Source organism: Tubulanus polymorphus, chromosome 1, assembly GCF_964204645.1.
Source record: "Tubulanus polymorphus chromosome 1, tnTubPoly1.2, whole genome shotgun sequence".
Lineage (NCBI taxonomy): Eukaryota > Metazoa > Nemertea > Palaeonemertea > Tubulaniformes > Tubulanidae > Tubulanus > Tubulanus polymorphus.
This window is the reverse complement of record NC_134025.1, coordinates 19,329,197-19,348,088: the sequence shown is the minus strand read 5'-3', so window position 1 is coordinate 19,348,088 and position 18,892 is coordinate 19,329,197. Positions and strand designations below refer to the sequence as shown.

The 18,892-nt window shown below is 37.1% G+C and overlaps 2 protein-coding genes across 6 annotated transcripts in view; one reads left to right on the top strand and one right to left on the bottom strand.

Annotated features, from left to right (window-relative positions):
- The window catches only part of LOC141899542 (methionine synthase-like), a 93,070-nt gene that overhangs the window by 52,043 nt on the left and 22,135 nt on the right, over positions 1 to 18,892 (bottom strand). The gene's annotated exons all lie outside the window — the stretch shown is intronic.
- Positions 1 to 18,892, top strand: part of LOC141899564 (syntaxin-5-like) — a 38,490-nt gene that overhangs the window by 5,426 nt on the left and 14,172 nt on the right. For 4 of the 5 annotated variants that reach the window (XM_074785975.1, XM_074785941.1, XM_074785949.1 and 1 more), the window contains exons 2-6: positions 1,331 to 1,603; positions 1,915 to 1,985; positions 2,590 to 2,645; positions 7,857 to 7,969; positions 8,072 to 8,146. In XM_074785975.1, coding sequence (XP_074642076.1) covers positions 1,388 to 1,603; positions 1,915 to 1,985; positions 2,590 to 2,645; positions 7,857 to 7,969; positions 8,072 to 8,146 — 531 coding nt within the window. In that variant the 5' untranslated portion in view covers positions 1,331 to 1,387. Of the gene's footprint in view, positions 1 to 393; positions 525 to 1,330; positions 1,604 to 1,914; positions 1,986 to 2,589; positions 2,646 to 7,856; positions 7,970 to 8,071; positions 8,147 to 18,892 lie in introns of those variants that run through there. The other variant, XM_074785958.1, reaches the window with a different exon arrangement.

The window sequence follows — 18,892 nt, the reverse complement described above, 5'->3', positions numbered from 1 at the left end:
CAAAATTTTTACGTTTTATCAACAAAAAATAACATTTAGAGTAATTTTAAAAAGACATATTGAATTTTCACATTTTATTAATTTAGTCCATATTGGAAATCCCGATTGTGGCAATCAATTCAATTAAAATCAAATCAATAAATTCTCCAGTTCGCGATTTAAATCCTCAAAAATATTATTATAAAACACGTTTTCAAAGTCAACAAGGTAACCAATTAATTCATTTTAGTACAAAGGTTTGATTTGACACTAAGATCAGTTGTTGCATTGCAATTAACTGGAGTTAACCTCTAGGCCTATATGATACTTTAGCGTCAGACGTTGTAGGGTAGGTAACAACGACTAATATTCAGACTAGGGCGTCCCCAGGATTTTTTTGGAATAGAAGTAGGGTCGTGCAAGCAAGTGTTCTGGTGCAATCTGAGGCCGTCCGATCACAGGCCCATCTACCTGTCGGCAGCCATTTTTATTGAGATAGACCAGAGCTAATTCTACCCTGAGATCATGGAATTGTGAAACGATAGGTAGACTGGTTCCCCTTTTCTTCACATGTATTGATTTTATTTCGCTAATTTAGCAAATGCAGACCATGTGCCGACGTTTGTCGACGTTTGAAAATTCAAAAAGGGGGTTCGTTCGAACAACTGAACCCCCCTAGGGACGCCCATGATATGACAAGTCAGATTTAGACTCTCCGAAGCAATATTATCAATTTATCTTCGAATCATGTCTTATGCAAAATAATCAACAAAAAATATGCCTCAACGTTCATAGACCCTCTTGCTCCATTAATATTGGTACACACGCGTATTTTGTAAGCACAATCAATTGCAAATTTGATGCTCATAACTGATTTTTGTGAGTTTCAGGGTCATTAGTTTCTATAGACCTATATGTTCACCAGGGGGTTGAATGGTCGAAAAACTTGCTACCTCCATATATAGTGGTCTAGCCATAGTTTCAGAATGCAATTGCTTGGAGTCATGACATTTTCTACGATTGTGCTGAATTTCAAGGTCATTGTTTTCTGCTTTAATAGTGGAATAACATGGTATTCCTACATACATTGGTGCCTTGGCATCACATTTTGTTACCACAATAAATTATTTAAATGTTGCTCATGGCATGCTCTTAGATTTATTGAAATTTTCAGATTTTCAAAAAAGCACACTGTTATTACAGTAATTGATTTAACGGAAGATCTGCATGATTAAAAGAGTAGTAATATGTTTTCATTAATATCATGAAAACTGGCCTTGAGAGCACAGAACCTTTGGTCCCCTAGTTATTGACTAAGACTTGCTAAAATGAGTTATGATTTTTTTTTCAGTCTGTCAAAATCTTTGTGTGCAGTTTCAAAAGGCTTTGCAAATTATTTGTTCTCTAAATGAGTGCTAGGCGTCGTCACATACAAGGTTCTACCTTCGATAGCAACCAACATCAGAAAGAAAATCAAGCTCCCAGATCATACAACAATCAAAGCTCAAACAACTACAGTGGTTCGCAGCCAAAGGCTCCACCATCCCCTACAGATAAAGAAATGAGTTGCCGAGATAGAACCAATGAATTCATGTCAGCAGTGAAGATATTACAGTCCAGACAGGTTCTTTCATCTTATCTTTATATTTTTCATTGAAGAGTTCTTGAAATTGTAACTTGAAGCCACAGTGCCAGAAAAATAAGAAGGCTAAAAGAAATTGATACCTTGTTTCTCCGCTCTGCTGAGCTTGAACCGGCCAGCTGCGTATCTGCCCTGTACATTAGTTTTTTTTAAATCAATTTTACCATAACAGACCCAGCAGCTATAGAAATGAACTGATTACAAATTTTATAAATTTTTCCAAAAATGACCCGGCCACTGAGAAACAAGGTATCATTTTTGTTTAGCCTAATGGAGACTTCTTTAATTTTCAGGGAAATGGAGCATTGGCCTCACAAAATCACCGGGCTCTGCGGCAACGTAGTGAATTCACACAGATTGCGAGGTCAGTTTCTTTTATGTACCGTTTCACAAACATTAAGTTATTCATTCAGTTATTGCACCACACAGTACGGGTTGGATAAATACACAAAACATTGTACAATCTATTCGATTGTTCACCACCTGAAAAATACTGATGCTACATGATAGGCGTCCTCAGCAGGGATTCATTTACCTGCACACGGGCTAATGTGGCAGGGTTGTAAACCATGGCGAGTCGGAATGTGTAAACAATGGTCAAGATTATTATAAGATTCTAGTACATGTAGTTTCATGTAGTTTCTCCTCGATATGTATCGTTCGATACAGATATATGTTTTTCCGACCCTATATAGCTTAGAAATAGGATTACTATTGATAAAGGTGGACAAATTTCTTCATTCTATCAAATGGATCTGACTTAAGCGAAGTCGAGTGTAGCACAAAATATAGGTCACCTTGTGTCATCACATCATGCTTTCATTCTTTCACTCCAAGCCAAGTATTCCTTCAGTTGTATCCCATGATAAAAAAAATTGCTTATACTTTCATCTTGGCTATACCATTACTTTTTCTACGTATCTTACTTTTTCTATATCTCATTTAGACTTCCATTTTTTTTTTTTAAGGAAAATAGGCAAAGACATCGCAAATACGTTTTCCAAACTTGAGAAGCTGACAATACGTAAGTAAAAATGGCTTTTGTTTGGAATACACCTATGTATCAGGCCAGTGCCGAGCTTTTTTGAGGGGCAGTTCTGTTTCAAGAAAAAGGACTCTTTACCATGAATAAGGACCGATCTTTAATACGAAGTGCCCAGGAACCTGAATAAATCATTTGAGAATGGATACTTTCAATTTCCCAAAAATACCCCAAAAAATTGTACCCAAATTTTGAAAAATCTTGTCACTAATATTTTGAAAGAAAAGGCACTATGACAAATTTTAGGGGGTTTGTTCGGTAACCCCTAGGCCCCCCTTCGACGGGCTTGTGTATAGGCCTATAAAGGATGCAACATACATGTTGGCCTACCGGTATAGTGCATCATCGTATATGATGATGTATTTTTGACATTGGCGTTGGAACTGTGGCCACTGCTGCCGCAGCATTAATTGACTTAATGATGCTTGTTTTATATATACTAATGTTTTTAACAACATTGAAGTAAATTCACTGCTGCAATATAAGAACCTGTCAAAAATCGGCAACTGGCAGCAGCAATGAAAATGCTTCCAACGTGCTGATTGAATTGTTCTCAGCATCTATGAATATATCATGACAACGTTATATACCAGTGAATGATGTGGTTCTGCCTGTGTTGTGTGAGATTTTGAACATTTGGAAATTATTTGTAAGAATATCTTATTAATATAGCAGGGTTCGTAGCGATCCTGGAAAGTGCTTAATAGTGCTTGAATCACAAAATGCGTTTTCAAGGCCTTGAAAATGCTTGAATTTTCAAAATTTCAGTAAAAATCATTGGAAGTCCTTGAATTTTTAATGTTGTCCAAATTTTGTCAATTAGTTTGTTGTATTGACTTCAATACGCCCGCGCACTGCCAACCACGTGTGAGAGTGCTGTGACTCTGTACTGTCAGCGTGCTATAGACTCGTATACACTGCTGGCTTGTGTATATATATACAGTACAAATGTATTAGGCACGTGGCTCACTGCTGACAATGCGTATACAAATCTATTAGTAGACATGTGGCGGCACTACCGCTATCGCGCGCCGCGTATATACAAATGCCATTGTGATGAAATAAACACACAAAATACTTCAAAATAATTCTAAATAGATTATTGGTAGTAAATAATGACCTCAAATTAATATAAAGACCGTTCTTGATTTTGACGATCTTTGGAGCATTAACTATTGAAAAGTGATTTTTTATGTCAGGGTATCCCAAGCTGATCATGATTAAGCGTTAAGCTGTTATCATTTAGACGTTTAAGCCGGTCATCGAAATTTGTTGGATTCAAAATTAGATAGGCTAGTATGGGAAAGTGCCATTTCTCTGACGCCTGGTTAGTGCATGAATCATACAAAAGTTTGATTCAACGCAGACCAATTTCAACAGAAGCTAGGTGAAATCTCGCAAACAAAGTGAAACTCATGAGCTCATTTTAAAATCTGTGACCATGAGAAATTTGGCTAAAGACAAGTCACATGAGTTGGCCGATGTAATTTCAGCCATCGAAACTCAAAAGGAGCAAATTAATCGATTGTAAATAGGTCGATGAGCTGTAATTTAATTTTGTATAATTTTGTTATTTTTGCTTTCGATAGTATGGCTATTTGATGGCGAGGTCTACCTGTAGTTCCGTTGAAAGGCCCACACATTTCTTGTTTTTAAGTTATTAATTTCTGATACATGTAGTAAATCTTTCTTAAAATAAAGCTGAAAGATTCCAAAGTTATCAAGTGCTCTGCTACGCGTGGATGTTTCTTTATGATGATTTGCGTTTGTACTTCTTTTAAATTTCTGCAATAAAGGAATTTTCATTGCAATAAATTCGCCTTAAATACTAGTGTTTATATGGTATTTTTCAGAAAATAGTACTTGAATTTTGTTGAAATAGGTCCTTGAAAGTACTTGAATTAAGTTGGGCCTGGAGGCTATGAACCCTGTATAGGGCTTACAATAGGTTATATGACGGTGTAATTCGACACAGATTCATGAAGGCGTCTCGACATCTGCGTGTGTGTATTAATTCTCATGGATTTGTGTGCACTATCACAGGACATATCTCCTCACATGGAATTGAGAATGGAAATTCAAAATTATTATCTTTCAATTATTTGTACATGCATATTTTGTAATCACAATCCATAGCAAAGTTGCAGATCATGACCTTTTCAATGATTTTGGTGATTTTTAAACTTATTAGCTTCTTCATACATTTATTGTATTAGGATCTATGGATATTTTGTTACCAAATTTAATTTTAAGTAAGGACTATAGCTCATGAGATATGCTGTTATTTTAATGAGTTTCAAGTTTACTGGTTTATTGCTTCATGGGGCGTGAAATTTTGAAATTGTTAGATTCATTTCAGACCACTTTCATAGTGGGCGTGGTGTCCCTAGACCCCTAGTTCTGAGTTACTAGATTTACATTGCCCATGGATCATGCAAATTGCATGAATCAATGCCTTCATTGAAGCAAATCTAAGCAAATATTTCTAACATGTTAGAATCAGACAACTAAAAATTTGTCATGAAATACTGGATCGCCCAATTTTTTGCCAAATCCATTCAGACTAATGATTTCGCTACATTTATCTGGACAAATTACAAATAAACAAATTTACTTTTAACCCTTTCAGTGCTGATTAATCAATACCCTATAGTGCTGGAGATAATTTGAAAATTTTGAAAAATTCCACCCTAGTGTGTTTAATAACGGGAATACCACTATAGTGCGTCTACACCGCGGCGCGTTTTATCGTTAGTTACCGTAAAAACCGGCGTATAAGTCTACGCGGTGTATAAGTCGAGGTCGATTTTTAGACCTACATTTCATGATTTTAACATATATCCGGCTTATAAGTCGAGTCCCTTCTCTTAGAAGAATAATTACTTGTATCATTGAATAGTTTGTCTTGATAACGATGTGCGCCTTCACGCACGCCGCTGCGAGTCAGCCTGATTGTTGCTGTGTGTTAATCAATAGACTGTTACACACACACTCAGGTATAATACACTACCATACAGTGATACAGTAGTGTGAGTCACACGCTATATATAGCCTGATGTATTAAGCGCTGCTATGAGCGCGCATATATGAATACATCGTTTTAAATGGAGCTGTGTCTAAACGAAAGAAGTTTTTTTCATTAAATAACTTTATTTATCATGAATAATTAGCCCACTTGGGACTTTAGTCCCAGCGGGCTATTGCGTTCACTTTTCGTCCGTCGTCCGTCCGTTCGTGCGTTAGTAGCGTCCGTCCGTCCATAGACGGAATCCGGTTATTTTGGGAAGTTTTGAAGACGCTTCAAGGTAACGTCTTGATATTTGGGTTACACATGTATCTACCCTAGACACATCTTCAGCCCAAAAACTGGCCCTGTCAGAATCAAGATGGCCGACTGGCAGCCATTGTTGTTCGCCAAAATCAGCACTTTTTACACATTTTTGAACTTTTTGAGGGAAATTTTGAAGACGCTTTGATCAATTACCTTGATCTTTTGGATATATGTGAATCCCCCCAGGGCCCATCAACATAACAAAAATTGGGTCGGTCGGACTCAAGATGGCCGTCCTATGACCTTTTTAGTGCCCAAAAATGTTAATTTTGGCCCGAATTCTGAGTCCTGTAGCTTCCTACTGGTTTGCCATTTCTCATTACAATTTGTGATGGGTATTCTTTGGAAAGGGATGTTTTATACCTGAGACAGGTATTTTTCATCAGCCAATTATGACGCAATTGGCGGCCATCTTGGTGTCTCCAGTACTCATTCGTAAGCGGGGAAAAGTTTTTCCACATTATATTGATACCTAAGCGTATTTTGCTACCACAATCATTTAGAAAGTTGTAGCTCATAACGTGTTCTATGATTGTGGTGAGTTTCAAGGTAATTGGATTTCGTATATGGCCACCAGGGGGCGTTGAATAATACAATATCTTAGCATTTCTTTATTATATTCGTACCTTTGCATATTTTGTAACCACAATCAATTGGAAAGTTGTAGCTCATGACATCATCTATGATTGTTGCGAGTTTTAAGGACATAAGTTTTTCTATATGGTCACCAGGGGGCGTTGAATAGTAGAATGACTAAGTAGTTCCGTATTAAATTGGTAACGAGGCATATTTTGTTATCACAATCAATTACAGAATCGTAGCTGCTGACATGTTCTATGATTGTGGTGAGTTTCAAAGTCATTGGTTTTGTAAATGGTCACCAGGGGGCGTTGAATGTTGAAATTGTTAGATTTTTGAGCATTTGAAACCACTTCCCAAGTGGGCATGGTGTCCCTGGACCCCTAGTTATTCAAACTGTTATAGCAGTAAGAAGATGAACACTGTCTTTTTGTCTGGTAGAATCAATATTCCTTGTGACCTGAAAATACTTGGTAGAAAACTGTACTCGGCGTATAAGTCGAGGTCAATAATTTAGTGGTAAAATCAAGGGTTAAAAACTCGACTTATACGCCGGTTTTTACGGTACTAGTATTTCACTAAATTTTCAATAGAGATAAAACTAATTACTAATTACATCAATACGCCGCAGTGAAGTGTACTAGCAAAATCCATCACCAATTCATACATTGCACTGCGGTGTAGGCGTACTGAAAGGGTTATTTGTTTACCTTGAATTATAGCAAAGTTGGAGATGGCAAACATGAACACTTGTTGTGGAAACAATACATCTAAGTTATCAAGGCAATTCCATGAATCTCACTTGGGATTTTTGTGAGCATCACTTGTTGCTTTAAGTTTCAGGGATGAAAATCTTACGATTGATTCTCCCGGCATTATGAACAAGTCAGACTTAGGGGTTTAACTGGAAAAAATTTGATTAAAAAACACTATAGATACATGACATGGCGAATCATAAACTTTTACTGACCAATTTAGAATTAATATAATTCATTTGATATGCAGGCGAGTCTGTTTTCTTTACACTAGGAAAGTTGCCATATAAAATGACAAGCGCTTGAGTAAGAAATTTTAATTGCCTTTATTTTTGGGATTTGGGGGATAAAATATTTGTCTAATTTAGGTGAGTTTTGCAATAAGTCGTCCTGTAGAATATTTCATTCTTTCGAAAAAACTTTTCGTTCCTGTGAAAAGATTATTTCATTCCCATCATTCCCTCCATATGTGTTATTGCAGTGAAAACCAGGAGAAATTGGATGGGACTTTGTGACTTTCTATTTTAGTTGCTAAGAGGAAATCAATATTTGATGATAAGCCAATGGACATACAGGAACTAACTTATATAATAAAACAAGATATTGGAGACTTGAATAAACAGATTGCCAAATTACAGGAGGTGAGTCATAATTTCTTAGGAAAAGACATGAACTGTTTAGTGATTTAGTGTTGAACTGTAGTACTTTCAGAAAAAATACATTATATGTTTCAATTTTTTCAGCTTTCAAAAGCACAGAAAGGTTTGAATGGTCGACATGTACAAACGCATTCCAATTCTGTTGTTGTCGCATTGCAGGTGAGTAGGAGCAGTGTTCCCGTTACAGAAAACTTTGGTATTACTCATAGTTTGCAGGATGTTGTGTCACAATATACAGCAATGTACACTGAAATATCAGCAATATCATTCACAAATTTGTAAGCTTTAACAACTAGCAATTCGACTACCATTCGATTTCTTAAACGGTTTCCTTAGGGCATTCTAATTCTATTTGACTTTTCTAGATGTGCTACATGAGGCATAAACCATCTATAAGATGAATTACTTGTCATTTCTTGAAACATTGAGCCTATTATGTAAAATCGCGGTACATTTTTTAAATGTGAGCATTTGTTTCATTGGTTCTCGACCTAAACGACTTATGATTGATGCGATTGAAGACATGGCAAACCTCCGTTGATGTCATGGTCGGCCTAATTAAAATTTCTCAAAAAATCTGTTTTTGGTGGGAAAAATCTTAGCCCTTGCATATAAAATTGCAATGTCCTTGATTGGGACATATACACACGAATGTAATTGGCTGTTTTTGGGATATACAGGAAATTCCGGGAATTTGGCAGTGTCAATAGTGGCCTGGCTGGGATTTATCTCGTCATTGTCTTAGCCCAAAGAAATATACCTGTTTATGGTTTCCCACCCACCCTGTCAAAAAGGTGCCGACTGAAATTTTTTTTTGGAATTACTGGAAGATAAAATAGTGTAGAACGAATTTCAGTTTGTGAGAATTTGATAGAATACATTTCACATACATCCGCAGTCGGTAATCGTTTCATTGACTAGTTGTTTTGATTGCCTTCTATATCCAATCACGTGCGCAAGTGCTGAACACACTCGCATAGTATACACTATTATAATACAGTGATACAGAAAGTAATGCACGCTATAGCGGCGTATGAATGCATTGTTTCAAGTGGCATTCAAATGAAAGTCTTTTTTGATAAGGTATCTTTGTTTATCATGAATAATCATTTAAACTGTTATAGCAGAAGATGTGCGTTAATTTCTGTTTTGTAGAATTTGTAATAAAACATTGTTGATTAACATTTTTGACCTGAAAATACTTAGCAGCGAACTATTATACTCGTCGCGAGGTCAATATTTGTGGCTCGCGTTAGCGAGCTTATGTCAACGGTCTGGCCGCTCGATAATCATTCGTATGCTTAATACACTACGCTCAAATCTATTTTAAGCACACTCAAACGCAATTTCAGTAGCCTGTAATTTCACTACTACTGGGCGAAATTAACGGATTAAGCAAAAATATATTTCCTAATTGGTTTTTCTTTATGGTGCGCAAAGTTGAAAGCTGTGGGTTTCATATTTTTTGAGAAATTTACCAGTTTCAAAAATTCGATTTATTTGAGCGCCTTTTTTTATGCAGCATCTTTACCTGTCCAAAATCACACATGTGAAAATCCAATGCTATTTGCATCGATAGACCTTAATATCGCCAAGATCCTACGCTTTGTTCAGTAGTTATGGGCTTTCAAAGACGAAACCCCTCAAAAACTTGGTTACATAAAATTTGTGTTGACCCAGTTTTGACTTCCATCATGACGTCATAACATTGAACGAGGTGGATCAACTGGTGCGCGTTATTTCACAAACAAAATGATGGCACGATTGAAGAAGTTGATATTCATTATTTCTAGTGCGAATCCTGATACTCAAGGTGTATGACAAAACGAATTATTGTGTATGATGTGTTCAATGATTCATCTAGTTTTGATATCCCCAGGGATGTGATTTCATTTTTATCAAAAATCCGGAACTCATCTCATATTGCAGGAAAGCTGCAATCAAACGAGCGCCGTAGGCGCGAAGTCACTCGTGGGGGTTTTGGGGGCCCTCCCCCAGAAAAATTTTGAATTTTCATTGCCCTGAGAGCGATTTTAGAGCATTTCGGATAAAAACGATGTTCCTAATTCTAACCAGGAAATAGACAATCAATTTGTTCAGTGAGGAATGCGCATTCAGAAATAAACAACAATTTTCACTAAAGTTGTTTTTGTTTTCATTTATGAGCGATAGTTTACTCAGCATACGCTCGCGTTATGCTGAAAATCACCTGCTCATTAGCATATCAAAATACAGTAGGTGGCGCCACGTGACGGGCCATAAAAGCCGTTTTTCAGCATTACGCGAGCGTTAACTATCGCTGATAGAAGAAAACACAAACAAATCTATGCCAGTTCATGATTTATTTCTGCATGCAATTTCCTTACTGAACAAATTGATGCATAATATTTACAGATCAACCGATTATTAACGAAATTACGGACCAAAACGTTGCACGAAGAGCATGTGTGACAGACAGTAAGACTCATCTGTAAGAAGGATGCCGATTGGTCAGCGCGAGTTGGATCACAGCGACAGACTGTAGATTCGAATCCCACCATAATTCCTCAGCGATTTTGATAGAAATTCCAGCTGAACATTTATTGAACTAAAAGATAATACACAATACAAATGAACGGAAAGTCCGAGAAGTAGGCCTACAGTTAGGCTAGTTCTTTTTCAGCTTTTTCGCCAGTTCTTCCAACACTCTCGCCCTACTTTTTCGTTTCTGGGCTTTGATGTGTATTTCACGTGCTCTTTTTGCGGCTTCCTGGCATTTAGCTTTTTGTGTCTTTTTTGTTTCGAGATTTCTCTTTATTTTGAGTAGTTTTTCTCTGTTTTCTTTTGCCTCTTTTAGCTCTTTTAGCTCATTTCTGTAAATCCGCGAAGAATTCTGTATGTTTGTTGCAACTAGCTGAGGAGCATTTCTGAAGAATTCTATTGCCGTTTTTTCACGAGAATGAAGGCGAAATTTTATTGCTTGATAGGCAGCATACGTGCGTATACTAGTGTTACTGGCCTTGCTGTGTAAAATGTCACCCATAACATTAAAGCTGGACTCGACCTACGGTAGAAATAAAATTGAATTAGATTTCGTACAATGACTTTGTTAATAGCAGTTATTCATGGAATGAAATTAAATGTTAAACTCACCTGTGGTCCGTGGAATATAGACAACAGAGTAGTTGCCATCTTGCAAAGTGTTGGATACTTCGACCGATCTACCATTCCCCACCAGACTATCCACAAAATGGCGGATAGTGGACACGTTCACTGACCGTGCTCTTCAGAATTTATCTTATTTTCGGTGTATTATAAGTGCAGCAATGTCTAATATCAACAGGGATTTATCTATAGCCTTTAACTTATCCCAGTATAGGGGAAAGCTGGCTCATCAGGATATTATTAATGGAATAAATGTTCGGATTGATGTGAGTAACATTTTGGCTATTCAACTGACACCGAAACAGTGCATAATAACTGTTAAAGATGCCGATTCGAAAAGAGCTCTGTGTAGTGGTCCTCTCATAATCAAAGACACAGACATTTCCCTTCATGATGTCACAAAAAACGTAGTTTCGATTAAGGTGGTTGATGCGCCAATCGAACTCGATGACAGAACGATCGTTTCATTCATGAGCAAATATGGGACCTATATTGCTGGATCTATCAAACGTGGGAAAATCAAAGGGACAGAAATATTTACTGGGACTCGATATTTGCAATTGTGTGATGTGTCTGAAGTTATCCCCACGTACACAAAGTTTGGAGATTTTAATATAAGATTATACTGTGATGAGAATCGTACAAATTGTACGCACTGTGGTGGCACTGATCACTCGTCATATCATTGCGCTCTCAAACCGCCTAGAATTGAACCGCGCAAATGCTTTAACTGCGGTTCAGTCGAGCACATCAAGCGCGACTGCCCCGTGCTGATCGATAGTTCAGATCATAATCCCCCGGAAAATCCGAATATTTTGTTACCTGACAACATGACTGAAACTGAAAGGCAACCTGCTATAGAAAATGTAGAAAAAACTAAAATAGTAATCGGAGACTCCAATATCAGAGACATCCAGTTTGGTGAGGATTTCCATGTCGTCTGTGCACCTGGTGGAGGTTTTGAAAACTTTGAGAAACACCTGATATCGCTATGCGAACCAGTCCTAGACCCTGACAAGATCGATACCGTAATTATCCATTTGGGTACGTGCGATGTAAACAGGCACAAAAAGGATCCCGACTCGGTGAAGGTCAATACCTCAACCTCGATCGCTAAAACAATGGAACGCTTCCGAAACGCTAAAATTCATGTGTCGTCGATACTCCCAAAGAGAGGAAATAGCAGTAAATCAAATGAAATTAACGAAGTAATTAACTCGTAAATTCGTACACTATGCGACTATGCGAACAACAAGGAATACCATTCATTGATAATAACCGCGTCTTCAAGCCACAGGGCACCGTACTCGAGCAGTATTACGCGATGTCGGATAGTTCGGGTATCCATATTTGTCGTAGCGGAAAAAACGCCCTTCTTGATAACTTTTTATCATCAATCACCAGAGAGGATGATGGTGACACGTTTGTGACTCCTGCGAAATCAGGCAAAAAACGAAATCGTAGTGACAGGTCTACGCCCTCGCCCAGCGTAAGCCAGTCTGTAAAAAAAGCCAGTATTAAATAAAAAAAAAATAGCACTTGATACTTCTGAAGATACCGAATTTTCTTGTTCTTCTAGTCAGTACTTTTGCTCTGCTGACTTCAACGAAAAGTTCCTCCCTATTAATCGAAAGTTTAGTTTAATTCATATTAACTCTCGCAGTCTTAATAAAAACTTTAGTCAATTAAAAAGTAACTTAAAATCTATAAGTCATGTATTCGATATTATAGCAGTGACTGAAACGTGGACTAAGTTAAATGACAACAATAATGCGCTATATCACCTTGACGGATATAACTGTGAATTTCAAAGCCGATCATTTAGCAATGGTGGTGGTGTCTGTTTGTATATAAAGAATAACATTCAATATAAAATCCTTACTGATTTATGTGTTTGTAATAATGTATATGAATCTTTATTCATTGAAATTAAGAATGTAGTTGTAGGCGTTGTATACAGGACGGGTCCTGATATCAACTCTTTTAACCAATCATTTATTGATAAACTTGAATCCTGGCCTTTGATTAGTAATCGTAAATTTTATATACTGGGTGACTTCAATATAAACCTCCTTGACTATAACGAAGACTCCCGAGTACAACATTTCTTTGATTCTATGTGCTCCTTATCATTTCTACCGCTAAATGATAAACCCACTCGAATAACTGAAAACTCTCAGTCAGTCATAGATAATATTTTCACAAATGACATACCATTGAGTAAACATGTACCGGGTTTACTCACCTTTGACATTTCAGATCATTTGCCTGTTTTCGTATTTTCTGATATTACTACCTGTCAACCCACTAGAGACTCTTTTTTCAGGCGCCATTATCCTAAAAAATCTATTTTATTATTTTGTGATGCGCTTTCAAAAACTGACTGGGATCCAGTGCTTGGTGACCCTAATCCTGAGTCTTCATATACCGTGTTTTTATCTATGTACAAAGAATTATTCGATCATTTCTTTCCCCTCAAATTGTGTGAACAACCCTCGGCTCGAAATAAGGAAAATAACCATAAGTGGCTAACTCCAGGGCTTCTTATATCGATTAAACGTAAGAATTCCCTCTATAAAAAGTATTTGAAATCTCGTAACTCTGACGATAAATCTGAGTATACTATATATAATAATAAGCTTAAACACTTACTCAGATTCGCAGAGCGTTCGTATTACGCTTCTTGCATTGATTTTTCTAAATCCAAGGTAAAGGATACATGGAACGTCATTAAAAAGACCTTAGCCTTGAAGGGCCCTCCAAAATTACCATCTGCCTTATTAGACTCCTGTGGTACTGTTATAAATAATTGTAAAGCTATTGCTAATCTATTTAATGATTATTTTAGTACTATAGGCTCCTCTATTGCTAGCGATATACCGCAACCAGAACCCAATAGGGAAACACATGTAACTAACATATCTGATAATTTCTTTATGTTTCCGGTTACTGAAATAGAAATTCATGACATTGTTTCACAGTTTATAGGCAAAACTTCATCTGGATGGGATGAAATCCCTATGTTTATTTTTAAACAGTCTATCGAGCATATTTGCAAACCGTTAATGCATGTAATTAACAATTCATTTGTTACTGGTATTGTCCCATCGGGTATCAAAATGGCTAGGGTAGTCCCTGTTTATAAATCCGGTGTTATAAATAATGTGTCCAATTACCGCCCCATTTCACTTTTACCAGCATTTTCAAAACTTTTTGAAAAAGCTGTTAGCAACAGGTTATCTTCTTTTATTGATAAACACAATATTCTCTCATGTAACCAATTCGGTTTTCGAAAAGGTCTCTCCACGTCACATGCTTTAATCGCATTTACTAATTACATCACTGAGAATCTAGATAATGGAAAATTTACTGTTAGTATCATGCTTGATTTAAAAAAAGCATTTGACACTATTGATCATTCTATATTATTAGACAAGTTGTATAGTTACGGAATTCGAGGGGTTGCTCATTCATGGTTCAAATCCTACCTCACTAACCGCTTACAGCAAGTGTCGTTCAAGAACTATTTATCTGATGTCAGTCCCATTCCTATAGGGGTACCTCAGGGTTCCATCTTAGGGCCCTTGCTATTCATTTTGTTTGTTAATGACATCGTTTATTCTTGTAATTTAAACTTTTTACTATTTGCTGACGATACGACTGCCATTAACTCTCATTCCGATCTGAATATACTGCAATCAAATACTAATGTTGAGCTCACTAAACTGTTTAACTGGCTAAACTCCAATAGGCTATCTGCTAATCTGTTGAAAACGAATTATATGCTTTTCCATAAAAAGATCAATATTCTTGATGATATCGACCTTGTAATGGGTAATGTTTCAATAACTAGAAACAGAGAAACAAAATTCCTTGGTGTAATAATTGACGACAGCCTAACATGGAACTCCCACATAAACAAGCTGTGCTCTATTGTTAGCAGAAATATTGGTGTATTAAGAAAAGCACGACGTATTTTTCCTAGATCCGCGCTCATCAAGTTATTCAACGGTTTCATCCTTCCGTATCTACAGTACTGTAATATCGTCTGGGCATCTAATTATGTAACTAGGTTACGACCCCTTATTTTGCTTCAAAAACGCGCTATTCGCATTGCTAGTGGGGTAAATTTTCTAGAACACACTACTCCACTGTTCAAAAAGTCGTATCAACTCAAACTTCAAGACATCAATGTGTTCCAAAATTCTGTACTGATGTATAAATCTGTCCATGTGTTGCTGCCTGTCAAATTGTCCAATAGTTTAATTCGTATTTCTGATCTTCATTCCCACAACACCCGTAACTCTAATCAATTTCGTTTACCTTATTACAGAACCAATATCAGGATGTTTTCTCCTAACATTAATTGTATTAGAGTCTGGAATTCTCTTCCAACTGAACTTCAGCAAGCATCCAACATCGATATATTCAAGCGGAATTTGAAAAGACATATAATAGGATTGTATTAATACTTATCATACTTGTGTTTAACATCATGTCCATCCATTCCGCCAGGGCATTAGGCTTTTTTCATTAAAAGTATACCCCCCTTTGGGGTCCCTTTTTGTCCTTTTTCTTTACTACGCTTTACAGTGTAGAAGTACTTTCTGTAACTTTTCTTTTATGTAATAGTGATGACTGTATTTCTGTATTGTATCTCTTTAGTGAAGAAATAAACTTATTATATATATTATATATACATCCGCTCTCAGAGTTGGTTTTCCAGTTTTTTCATCGATCTTATAATATAATTTATATTATAGCGGCAAAGACTTGTCAACCAGAAACCATTCAAAATAAAAACATCGGGAATACTCATCTATTAAAAATACATAGACCCAGGACAAGGATACAAATTATTTCTTTTTAAATTGGCATCAAAGCTCACGTAAAAATAGTTATAGATGTACACGTATAATTAATTTACCTTCGCACTTCAAGGTCGTACTGTTCAAGTTCCGACTCTTCCAGAATACCAACCAAATTCTTCAGCTGTAAGAGGCTATTCATCATGGCGTGGTGCTTTGGGCATGCCGGGTCTATGGCTGAAACTGCCATTAGGAATTGGTTTTGTAATGGTAACTTCCTCTGTAGTGTTTTTCCACACTCTACATATGCCGTCTCAGTGTTGGCCAGAAACGCTGTGACCACGGAGTCACGACCGTGGTCTTTTACTACATTAGTGTTCTTTTCATCCAACGAAAAACTCTTTCCTCGGTAAGCGTGAGCTACTTTCATCCAAATCCATGGATTTCAGCTGATTGACGTCTGCATCAATGATTTCTTCTTGTTTCACAAAACATGATAGAAATTCTCTAAACAGTTCTTCAATTTTATCATGAAGTACATGAATGAGAGGATCCGATCCCTGGAACAACTTTACGTACTTGGATAACAACGGATAAACCGATATATACAAGTTGATGATTAACTTCGCTTCCTTCGGCTTAAACAATAATTTATCGACGATTCGTTTCTTACGCTGTTTGCCATCGTCGGTCAGCTTTTTGGCTTTAATTCGCAACTCTTCCCAAATGGATTTGATACGAGCTCTTGCCTCTACACTAGTGCCGCGTTTACGGAACATACTCAATATCATATCTGTATATGTGGCCGTTTCAGACGCTAAAAATGCGTAGTAGAAAACTACGAAGGCATCCCACATTTTAATCGTAAAAATAGCGCAGTCATAAGCCGACAGCCATCTATGACTGACAAATCTTTCTGGAACAGTATACGGTACATCTAACAAGAAACAAATCTCTTTGAGCCAGTCATTGAGGTCTGCAGACCATTTAAAATCGTTATGGACGTCACTGAAAAGTCCATCAACATTTCCTTCAAATGGTTTAGCAAACTGTTTCGCAGCAATATGCAGATGGTGGCAGATGTCCCCATCTACATCAAGAAGCAACGGATTCTTTTCCTGGCGTATTTTAACTTCGAGACCATTTTTCGAACCTCTCATCACAGAGCACGAATCCATAAGAATTGCAAGAAGGTTGCTCGAGGAAATTGACAGTTTTTAGCCCACTTGGGACTTTAGTCCCAGCGGGCTATTGCGTTCACTTTTCGTCCGTCGTCTGTCCGTCCGTAGACGGAATCCAGTTATTTTGGGAAGTTTTGAAGACGCTTCAAGGTAACGTCTTGATATTTGGTTTACACATGTATCTACCCTAGACACATCTTCAGCCCAAAAACTGGCCTATCAGAATCAAGATGGCCGACTGGCAGCCATTGTTGTTCGCCAAAATCAGCACTTTTTACACATTTTCGAAGTTTACGAGGGAAATATTGAAGACGATTTGATCAATTACCTTGATCTTTCGATTATATTTGAATCTACCAAGGGTTCATCAGCATAAGAAAGATTGGGTCCATCTGACTCAAGATGGCCATCCTATGACCTTTTTAGTGCCCAAAAATGTCAATTTTGGCCAGAATTCTAGGTCCTGTAGCTTCCGACTGGTTTGCCATTTCTCATTGCAATTTGTGATGGGTATTCTTTGTAAAGGGATGTTTTATACCTGAGACAGGTATTTTTGATCCGCCAATTATGACGCAATTGGCGGCCATCTTGGTGTCATTCGTACTCATTCGTAGGTGGGAAAAAGTTTTTCGACATTATATTGTTACCTGAGCATATTTTGTTACAACAATTAATTAGAAAGTTGTAGCGTATAACGTGTTCTATGATTGGGGTGAGTTTCAAGTTCATTGTTTTTTGTATATGGCCACCAGGGGGCGTTGAATAATACAATATCTTAGTATTCCTATATTATATTTGTACCAATACATATTTTGTTACCGCAATCAATTGCAAAGTTGTAGCTCATGACATCATCTATGATTGTGGTGAGTTTTAAGGAAATTAGTTATTATATATGGTCACCAGGGGGCGTTGAATAGTAGAATAACCTGGTATTTCCTTATTATATTGGTACCTAGGCATATTTTGTTACCATGATCAATTGCAAAGTTGTAGTTCATGACATGTTCTATGAATATGGTGAGTTACAGGGTTATTGGGTTTTGAATATGGTCACCAGGGGGCGTTGAATAGTAGAATAACTTAGTATTTTCATATTAAATTGGTAACGAGGCATTTTTTGTTATCACAATCAATTACAAAATCGTAGCTGCTGACATGTTTTATGATTGTATTGAGTTTCAAGGTCATTGATTTTTGTATATGGTCACCAGAGGGCGTTGAATATTGAAATTGTTATATTGTTGAGCATTTGAAACCACTTCCCAAGTGGGCATGGTGTCCCTGGATCCCTAGTTCAAACAAGCTGTCTAAACCACCAAGAATCGAAGCTGTGTTAACGGATATCAAGCTAAGTGCGTCCAAATGCTCAATCACGACTTTTCCATCCTGGACGGAAAAATACCGTAAAAACCGGCGTATAAGTCTACGCGGCGTATAAGTCGAGGTCGATTTTTAGATCTACATTTCATGATTTTAACATATATCCTTATATGCTTATAAGTCGAGTCCCTTCTTTTAGAAGAATAATTACTAGTATCATTGTATTGAATAGTTTGTTTTGATAACGATGTGTGCCTTCACGCACGCCACTGTGCATTGGCCTGATTGCTGCTGTGTGTTAATCAATAGACTGTTACACACACACTCGGGTATAATACACTACCATACAGTGATACAGTAGTGTGAGTCACACTCTATATATAGCCTATATATAGCCTAATGTATTAAGCGCTGCTATGAGCGCGCATATATGAATACATCGTTTTAAA